General features: G+C 53.6%; 1 protein-coding gene across 1 annotated transcript; it reads left to right on the forward strand.

The window, feature by feature from the left end:
* Positions 1–1,303: 1,303 nt before the first annotated feature.
* LOC121142705 lies at positions 1,304–5,703 on the forward strand. The gene is given in 3 exon segments (XM_040752892.1): positions 1,304–3,475; positions 3,478–5,288; positions 5,593–5,703. Coding segments are annotated over 3 exon segments (4,032 nt in total). The 5' UTR covers positions 1,304–1,305; the 3' UTR covers positions 5,644–5,703.
* The last annotated feature ends 5,081 nt before the right edge of the window (positions 5,704–10,784 follow it).

The raw sequence follows: 10,784 nt of genomic DNA on the forward strand, positions 1-10,784 counted from the left end.
ACACACACCTCAGGCCCCGAGGCAAAGGCCTGTGCCCGGCCTTCTTGACTCACACGGATGGGCTGCAGAGTCCTAAAGCCCCTGGAAAACAATGGAAATTGTCTACCCTGTGGTCCTCAGCCATGCTGCCTGGAAGAGAGAGACTCCAGGAGGGAGGGGAGATGAATGCTACGTGTGGAGGGAGAAGGGTGTTGGGAAATGCGGGAAGCGATTCCAGAAGACAAGCAGACAAGCAAAACCTCCGGCCGCTCATCTCAGCACTGCTGAGGGATGCCTGGGTGTCTCCAACTGGAGCTCAGGGAGCTGGAGGGTGAAGCGGTGTCTGGGCCTTCCTCAGGGAGAAGTCTAGGTGGACTACACCCGCGTTTAACTTTCATTTGGGGGCTCATCCGGGATGAAGACCCCTGCCCAGGGACCACCGACCCACCACTGGGAGGTAAGCTGACTGTGCGGATCCGCTGTTTGTCTGGTGTCTTGTGTCCTCTAGTGTCTGCCCGCCCGATCGTATGTGTCTCTGAAACCGCGCCTGCGTCCGTAGTACTCAGCCCTACTGAGGGAGGGAGAGAGGCAGGTTGCCCTCCCATCTGAGAATTTGCTTTCGGTTTTGCGCAGAAGCCGCGCCGCGCGACTTCTTTGTCTGTCTCTGTGTTTGTTTCTTGTAACTGGTATTTGTGTCTTCATCCTTTCGGAAGAAATGGGACAAGCAATTACCACCCCTTTGTCCCTCAGTCTCGAACACTGGAAAGAAATTCAGGAATATGCGCATAACCAATCCGCTGAAGTGCACAAAAAGAAATGGGTAGCTTTCTGTGCCTCCGAATGGCCCACCTTCGACGTCGGGTGGCCGCGGGATGGCACATTTAGCCTAGACATCATTAGGCAGGTAAAAGAAAAAGTCATGGACTCAGGGCCACATGGACACCCTGACCAGGTGGACTACATCATCACCTGGGAAGCTCTGGTTCAGAAACCGCCTGCATGGGTCAAGCCGTTTCTCTCTGGAGTGGTCCCTCTCTCCCCCAAGTCTGCCAAACCATCCGCACCCTCTCTCCCCCCCTCCCCTGACCCCACTCCCAGCCCCTACCCACTCCCGATCAGCCCTATACCCAGCTCTTGTACAAGCCTCTCCTAAGGCGCCCCCCCCTCCCCAAACCTAAGGTCCTGCCTGCAGGGGAAGAGACTCTGCTTATGGATCTCCTGTCGGAGCCGCCTCCATATCAAGAGGCACCCCACGAGGCGGCTAATGAGGCAGAAGCCATGCCTGCCGAACGCCCTGCTGCGACTGATGAGGCAGCCCCCTCACCTATGGCAAGCCGCCTCAGGGGGCGACGAGAACAGGCCCCTGCGGACTCCACCGCCCTGCCTCTGCGTACCGGCCCGGACGGCCAGCTGCAGTACTGGCCGTTCTCCGCCTCCGATCTCTATAATTGGAAAAACAATAATCCTCCTTTTTCTAAAGATCCCTTGCAATTGATCTCCCTTTTAGAATCAGTCCTAGTGACTCATCAACCCACCTGGGACGATTGCCAACAGCTTTTACAGGTGCTACTGACCACTGAGGAGAAGCAGCGGGTCCTCCTCGAGGCGCGGAAGAATGTGAGGGGAGCGGACGGACAGCCTACCCAGCTCCCTAATGAGATCGATGCGGCCTTTCCCTTAACCAGGCCGGAATGGGATTTTACTACTGAGGCAGGTAGGACCCATCTTCGTCTCTACCGCCAGTTGCTCATAGCAGGTCTCCGGGGGGCAGCTCGGCGCCCCACCAATTTGGCTCAGGTAAAACAGGTTTTGCAGCGAGCAGAGGAAACGCCCGCCGCGTTCCTCGAGAGATTAAAGGAGGCATACCGCATGTATACGCCTTACGATCCGGAGGACCCAGGACAAGCCACTGGTCTTGCCATGGCGTTTATCTGGCAGTCCGCCCCAGATATCCGTAATAAGTTACAGAGGCTGGACAATTTACAGGGGTATACGGTCCCTGATTTGCTAAAGGAGGCAGAGAAGGTATTCAATAATAGAGAGAGCCAGGAAGAGAGAGAAGAGCGTTGGAGAAGAGAAAACATTGAGAGGGAGGAAAGGCAGCGAAAGGAGATGGAAGAGAGAGAAAATGCCAGGGATAAAAGGAGACAGAGGGAGCTTTCACGGTTGATGGCCACTGTAGTGTCAGGACAGAGACAGCGGCAGGATAGACAAGGAGGAGATCGAAGAGGACCCAGGGTAGATAAAGATCAGTGTGCCTACTGCAAAGAACGGGGACATTGGGCTCGGGAGTGCCCAAAGAAGCAAAATCGGAACAGAAATACAAGACCCCAGGCCTCAACTTCTCTCCTAAACCTAGAAGACTAGGGGAGTCGAGGCCAGGAGCCCCCCCCTGAGCCGCGGCTAACCCTACACGTTGGGGGGCACCCCGTCACCTTCCTGGTGGATACAGGGGCACAGCACTCCGTTTTGACCAGGTCTCCTGGCACGTTGAGCGGCCGCACGGCCTGGGTCCAGGGAGCCACAGGAGGGAAGACCTACCGCTGGACCACCGACCGGCAAGTGCAACTAGCGACTGGCAAGGTAACCCACTCCTTCCTCCATGTCCCAGACTGTCCATACCCATTACTGGGTAGGGACTTATTAACTAAACTAAAGGCTCAGATACATTTTGAAAAGACTGGGATCAGCATCACTGACCTGTCGGGAAAGCCGTTGCATGTGCTCACCTTGTCCATAGAGGATGAATATAGACTACATGAACGAAGCAAAAAGGCCCCAACCGATATGGAGGGATGGCTACTCAAGTACCCCCAAGCATGGGCAGAGACCGGGGGCATGGGTCTCGCCGATAGCCAGCCACCCATAATTGTGTCCCTGAAAGCGAACGCCATCCCAATCGCCGTAAAGCAGTACCCAATGTCCAAGGAAGCCAGAGAAGGCATAGCTCCTCACATCAATAGACTGTTGGATCAAGGGATCCTCGTACCCTGTAAGTCCCCCTGGAACACCCCTCTATTACCCGTCAGAAAACCAGGAACGGGGGACTACAGACCAGTCCAGGACCTCCGAGAGGTTAATAAACGGGTTGAAGATCTACACCCCACAGTGCCCAACCCCTACAACCTCCTTAGTGGGCTATCGCCTACCCACGTCTGGTATACAGTCCTGGACCTCAAGGATGCCTTCTTTTGCTTGAGGCTACACCCCAACAGCCAGTTGTTATTTGCCTTTGAATGGAGAGACCCAGCTCGGGGAATCTCCGGTCAGCTGACCTGGACAAGGCTACCCCAAGGGTTTAAGAACAGCCCCACTCTCTTTGACGAGGCACTGCACCGGGATCTAGCCGTTTTTCGGGTCCAGCACCCCTCTCTGATTCTGCTCCAGTACGTAGATGATTTGCTGCTGGCGGCTACGTCAGAGGAAGACTGTCGCCGGGGTACCAAGACCCTACTCCAGGTCTTGGGGAGTCTGGGGTACCGGGCGTCGGCCAAAAAGCCCAGCTCTGTTTAAAACAAGTGACCTATCTGGGCTACAAAATAAGGGAGGGGCAGAGGTGGCTAACTGAGGCCAGAAAGCGAACCATTCTGAACATTCCCGCCCCAAGAACCCCCCGTCAATTACGGGAATTCCTGGGGACCGCAGGGTTCTGCCGCCTCTGGATCCCGGGTTTCGCTGAGTTGGCCGCTCCCCTCTATCCCCTCACGCGGACCGGTATCCCCTATAACTGGGGAACGGACCAGCAGCAGGCCTTTGAGAATATCAAACAGGCCCTCCTACACTCCCCGGCCCTGGGACTGCCCGACTTGCTGAAGCCCTTCGAGTTATACGTTGACGAAAGACAGGGCTACGCGAAGGGGGTGTTAACCCAGAAGCTGGGACCATGGAGGAGGCCGGTGGCCTATTTATCCAAGAAACTGGACTCAGTGGCTGCAGGATGGCCACCCTGCCTCCGGATGGTAGCGGTGATAGCAATTCTGGTTAAAGATTCTGGCAAACTGACTATGGGTCAACCCCTTACCATTCTGGCCCCGCATGCTGTTGAAGCAATCATCCGGCAACCTCCGGACAGATGGCTCACCAATGCGAGAATGACTCATTACCAAACCTTACTATTAGATACCGACCGAATCCGGTATGGGGCCCCGGTGGCCTTAAATCCGGCCACCCTCCTACCTCTCCCTGGCACCCCCGAACACCATGACTGTCAGCAGATTCTGGCCGAGGTACATGGCACTCGCCCAGACCTCTCAGACTTGCCCCTCCCCAACCCTGAACACGTCTGGTACACGGACGGGAGCAGCTTCGTGGAGCACGGAGAGCGGCGGGCCGGAGCGGCGGTGACCACGGAAGATCAGGTAATATGGTCCCAAGCTCTACCTGCAGGAACCTCCGCTCAGAAAGCGGAGCTCGTAGCTCTGACCCAGGCTCTAAGACTGGCGGAGGGAAGGAGATTGACGGTGTATACCGACAGCAGATATGCCTTCGCCACGGCCCACATCCATGGCGAAATATACAGAAGGAGAGGTTTACTTACTTTGGAGGGAAAAGAGATTAAAAATAAAAAAGAAATACTAGCCTTGCTACAGGCCATCCATCTGCCGCGAGATCTCAGTATCATCCATTGCCCGGGGCACCAGAAAGGGGACACTCCAGTTGCAAGAGGCAACAGGATGGCTGACTGGGCAGCGAGGGCGGCCGCCGCCGAGGGAAAACGGGTCGAAGTCCTATCGGTTGACTCTAGACCTCATCATGATGACTCCCGATGGGAATACACGGAACAAGATGTCAAGGCTCTGCGCTCCCTGGGAGCACGGGAAGATCTACAAACTGGGAAATGGATGTACCAAGGAAAGGTAGTGTTGCCCTACGAAATGGGCCGCCATTTGATCTCCTGGCTGCATCGCCTCACGCATCTCAGCTACCAGAAAATGAAAAAGCTTCTGGAACGGGAGGAAGAGGTCTACTTCTTTCTACAGAAGAACGATCTTCTCAAAGAAATCACCGAACGTTGTGACGCCTGCGCCAGGGTGAATGCTTCTAAAATCAAGCTGCCTCCGGGTATAAGAACCAGAGGTCACAGGCCCGGCACTCACTGGGAAGTAGACTTTACTGAAATAAAACCGGGCAAGTATGGATATAAATATCTACTGGTTTTTGTAGATACCTTTTCAGGATGGCCGGAGGCATTCCCGACAAGACACGAGACTGCCGCTGTGGTGGCCAAGAAGCTATTGGAAGAGATCTTCCCCCGATATGGGATGCCCCAGGTAGTAGGGTCAGATAATGGTCCCGCCTTCATCTCCCAGGTAAGCAGAACAGTGGCCACCTTGTTGGGGATTGATTGGAAACTACATTGTGCATACAGACCCCAGAGCTCAGGACAGGTAGAGAGAATGAACAGAACGATTAAGGAGACCTTAACCAAATTAACGCTTGCAACTGGCACTAGAGACTGGGTCCTCCTGCTACCACTTGCCCTGTATCGGGCTAGGAACACGCCCGGACCACATGGGTTAACCCCATTTGAGATCCTGTTTGGGGCCCCGGTGCCTATTGTTAATTTCTTAGGCCCCGATGTTTCTGACTATGCTAATACCCCTTCTCTACAAGCCCATCTACAGGCCCTCCAGCTGGTCCAGAAGGAGGTGTGGGAACCTCTAGCCCAGGCGTACCGGGACCAAAGAGACAATCCGGTCGTGCCCCATCCGTATCAGATCGGAGACGCTGTCTGGGTCAGACGCCATCAGACCAAAAACCTCGAACCTCGCTGGAAGGGACCATATTTGGTTCTGTTGACCACCCCTACCGCGGTAAAGGTTGACGGGATTGCTGCTTGGATCCACGCGAGCCACGTCAAGCCAGTCCGATCAAACGACCCTCAGCCACAAGGAACATGGACAGCCCATCGCACCCAGAACCCTCTAAAGATAAGACTCTCCCGAGTTGTTTAATTATTTTACTGTGCTTTGTGCGAGTAGAGGGAAGCCCTCACACCCCGCAGCTCTTAACTTGGCAGGTGTTCTCCCAGACGGGGGAGATGGTCTGGTCTCTCTCAGGCTACCACGCGCCGGGTACCTGGTGGCCCGCCCTCACTCCCGACTTCTGCCACCTGGCCGCCGGGCTGGAGACCTGGGATATCTCCACAGTCGGGGCCCATGAGATGACTCAAAATATACAGTCTCCCCTGCCACCCCTAGGAAAGACCTGGCCACAAGGGTGCCGCAATCCTAGAGCTAGATGTCTCCTGGCACAAATGGACTTCTACGTCTGTCCTCAACAAAGACAGTCTCGAGCCTTAAGATGTGGGGGATACGAGAGTTATTTCTGCGCCAATTGGGGTTGTGAGACGACGGGGATGCCTACTGGAAACCCAGATCATCCTGGGACCTGATTGAGATACACCGTAATTATTCACGGCCCCCTCTGGGCCGCTTTGATTGTGATTATGGCCCTGGTAGATGGGGCTCTTGGTCCTGCAATTCAGCTACCTGTCTCCCCCTCAACATTACCTTCACCCAAAAAGGCAAACAGGACTATACTCAGTGGTTAAAAGGAAAAACCTGGGGACTGAGATGGCACATGCCATGGGAAGATAGAGGCGTTATCCTCAAAATCCGTTTAACCGCCCAAACTAGTTCGGCCCCTATCGGGCCAAACCCCGTGCTGGCGGACCAACGGCATCCCTCCGACCCATCCGCCCCTAAGCCAGAACGCCTTCCCTCACTGAACGCCACCAATTCGCCCCCCACCAGCACCACTGAGGCTGCCCAACCCGGCACGGGGGACCGGCTTATAGGCCTTATCCAAGGGGCCTACCTAGCCCTAAATGGGACTCAACCTGACAAGACCCAGGATTGTTGGCTCTGCTTGATGTCAAGCCCTCCCTACTATGAGGGCACTGCAGTGGTCGGGAACTATTCCAACCACACTTCCCCACCGCCTACGTGTACCGAGGGATCCTCACACCGATTGACCCTAACTGAAGTCTCAGGACAGGGTACATGTCTAGGGAAAATTCCTCCCTCTCATACCCTCCTCTGCAACTCTACCCAGACCTTGGGCCCAGGAGCATACTATTTGGCCGCCCCTAATGGTACTTACTGGGCGTGCAGCACAGGTCTGACTCCCTGTGTATCTACCGCCGTTATGAACATGTCCCGGGACTACTGTGTCCTAGTCCAGCTATGGCGGAGAATTACTTATCATACCTCAGAATATTTTGCCAGCCAGTTCGAAGAAAGATCCCAACTTCGAATTAGGAGGGAGCCGGTCACATTAACGCTGGCCCTCATATTGGGGGTTGGGGGAATAGTGGCCGGGATAGGCACTGGTGCTAAGGCTCTCTCAGAAACCACCCAGTACCACCAACTGCAGACAGCCATGCAGTCGGACATTAGAATCCTTGAGGAATCGGTAACGGCCCTCGAGAAGTCACTCAAGTCTCTGTCTGAAGTAGTCTTGCAGAATAGGAGAGGTCTGGACTTATTGTTCCTTAAGGAAGGGGGATTATGCGTAGCTCTAAAGGAAGAATGTTGCTTTTACACCGACCACACTAGAATCGTGAGAGACAACATGGCCAAGCTGAGGCAGAGATTAGATCGGAGGCAGAAATTCTTAGATGCCCAACAGGGTTGGTTTGAGGGCTGGTTCAATAGGTCACCCTGGTCTACTACCCTAATTTCTGCCATAACAGGGCCCATAATGGTTCTCATTCTCATTCTGATATTGGGGCCCTGCCTTCTTAACCGTTTAACCCAGTTCGTGAAGGATAGGTTCTCTGTCATACATGCAATGGTTTTAACACAACAGTATCAACAACTTAAACAGATGGATCCAGGGTTGACTAAACCACTTGAATGAAGGATTCCATTCAGTCACAAGAGAAATGTGGGAATGAAAGACCCCCTCCCGACATAGCCCACCAGGAACTGTCTGAGTTCACGCTAAGGTCGAGGGCCCCTGGCGCCTCGAGGGCTTGACAAACAGGATATTAATGGTCGGCCATCCGAAACTGGGGAGTTAAAACTGGGGAGTTTCCCATCCACAATGTGCCCGAGATGAAAGCTAAGTCAGCCACCTGCGACTTCCTTGTATTCAAGCCAGGTGGCCCCAGTCTAACCTCTCGCCTCATTAAATTTGACCAATGGAAATCCTGTGACCATGCATCCGCTTCTGTACCCACGCTTTTCGCTATATAAAGCATCCCCGTTCCCCATCTAGGCGCGCTTGGTTCCCGAGACCAAGACGCCCGGGTACCCGTATGTGTGATCAATAAAACCTCTTGCTGATTGCATCCATACGTGTGGCCTCGCTGATCCTTGGGGGGGTCTCTCAGATTGAAAGTATCCCAGGTACGGGGGTCTTTCACAGCTAATGCTGTGCAGAATAACAAGCAGCCTTCCTGCCCCCTGACTCCCTGCACTGAGGGGCTGTGACCTGAAGTGGAAGGTAAGATAAACCCTTTCTGCCCCTGGCTTGCCTGGGCCAGAGATTTTCCTCAGGGCAGGAGAGGAAACTGTAACAATAACCTCTGTGCTTTATTGAGTGGGCCACACCTTCTTTGAAGTAAAAAAATAACTAAATACATCTCAGGCTGTTGTGTCACAGGGGCCTAATCCTACCCGTATGAACTCACAGAAGGTACCCCACACCTTACCACAACCAGCTAACTATGATGCCTATCACCCCCCGCCCCCACTACAGGGAGCACTAAACGCGGAATGGCTACTGCAGTCACAAGAGAAATGGTGGTCATCCTGCTTGACTGGCTGGGATTTCTCAGATTTGTATCATCTGTGACAGCTCGTCTTCGGTGCAAACCTCACGTGTTTGGAGTCGCCAAGGAGACACAGTCCTGGCTGCCTATGTGGTATAATATGAAGGTGTTTCCTGAGATGTTTCATGGGAAAAGAGGACTCACCTGAATGTGGGTGGGGACATTGCACAGGCTAGGGTCCCAGACTGAATGAAAATCCTTCAACAAGAGGGTAAAGTACTCAGGGATTGAACGATTCCAGTCTTCTGTGAGGCCGTCCTTACATCCAGACGCTTTCCTGAGGACCACTCTTGTACCAGATGCCTTCTACGGGACCTTCTTGTTGATGGCCACTAACGATGACACCCCAGACACCTAAGGATGAAAGCAGTCCATCCCTTGCCTGCTCCAGCCTCAGACATCAAGGTCTTCAAGAGACGCTGCCTCCCAAACCGATTGCCTATGTAGAGGCAATGGAATTTCTCCTCCGTCCTTTAGAGGCTTTCTGAGATTAACTGACAATAGACAGATGAGTAATTGAAAAGGCCGTTGTAGGACAGCAATTTCCCTGGTGCCCAAGACATGGTAGCTTATATACTCTTCTTCATAGAAAGGGGGGACTTAGGGAGTATGGGCCACTTTGAGAAGTAAACAGTTTTTAGGACTTCTGAGTGAAGCCAGAGAACAGACTCTAGCCCAGGACAAAGTTCCTCTGGGGTCCTGAGGAATTAAGGGAAGGTGGCATGGACATTCACCCAAATCAAAGAGAACCTTGTGTAGATCAACTCTGCCTTTCACAGCTGCCTTCGGAAGAACGGGAGAGAGCTACCTGGGTGTGGTGAGGACCCTCAGCTTCCTGTCTTCCCCTCAGTGACTGATTTCCTGCTTGTTAGATGAGAACCATTGGGAGAGAGCTGAAGGGAACATATCTCATCTTGCAGAAACGATAAAAAAAGATACCAAAAGCAAGTCCATCTCTGTGAGGAAGAGGAAGGAGACGTTAAGAGTGCTCTCGGTACTGAGCCTTGCCAGTATCTTCTTAACTCACGAAGGCGCCACGGATTCACCTAGTCATTCTTGAGCTCCAGTACCTTTGTCGGGATTCTCACTGCCAGGCTGCCCTCTGCCCTCTGCCCACGGTTCCTGGCTTGATGGCATTCCTACAGCCCTTAGGGTCTCCTCCGTGCTCACCTCTTGTATCACAACTTTCGAGGAGAACAAGGTTCAATTTGGCTCACCTTGGAAGCTCTACCTTGGCATCAAGCAGTCCTGTTCTTTGAGGCTTTAGCAAGAATTTTGCATCGTGGTGAGTGCATGCCATGGAGCAGATATCTAACCTCATGAGCCGAGGCTAGGGACAAGAAGGGCAGGGGCGGAGCGCCCCACAGTCCCCTTCGATGTCATGCCCTCGATGTTCTGAGTCATCCCCCTAGATGCTACCTCCTAAAATCCCCACCATGTCCCCCTGGCACCGTGCTGTGACCACGATGTTGACATGTCTACCCTTGGGCACAGGGGGCGTTCACACAAACCACCCTACCGTTCAGCCTGCCACATGTCAGTCGTGGGACTGGAGCCAGACGGGAGTGGCAAAAGGAAATGCTCGTTTTCGGAGATGGCAGGAGAGGACCTTGAAAGGTGAGCCCCACTGTGAGAAACTGCCAAGTCGTTGCCGCGGGAGGCCGGTTTAATAAATTATAGCAGTGAGTCGGGAGGGTGATGTCGGATAAATGAAATATTTAACACCGTGTAGTAATCCCTCCAGTGATGCTAGAACATTCTCATTTGTTAATCTAAAGGACTCCCTGATGAGACAGCTGAGTGCTGGAACATGCTGGAAGCTGTTCTTTAAATCATGGCACTCCCTAATGCAGAAAGGGAGCCTTCATCCTTCTCCTCCCAGCGGTAGATGTAACCCTCAGCTGGCCTTTAGCAAGAAGTGGATTTAAACACACCTGCAAATTTCTCCTCTCCCCGTCCTCTCCTCTTCCCTCCTCTCCTCTCCTCTCCTTCCCTCCCCTTTCCTCCTCCCCTTCTCTATCCTCCT

Source organism: Mesocricetus auratus, unplaced genomic scaffold (assembly GCF_017639785.1).
Source record: "Mesocricetus auratus isolate SY011 unplaced genomic scaffold, BCM_Maur_2.0 Super-Scaffold_100010, whole genome shotgun sequence".
NCBI lineage: Eukaryota > Metazoa > Chordata > Mammalia > Rodentia > Cricetidae > Mesocricetus > Mesocricetus auratus.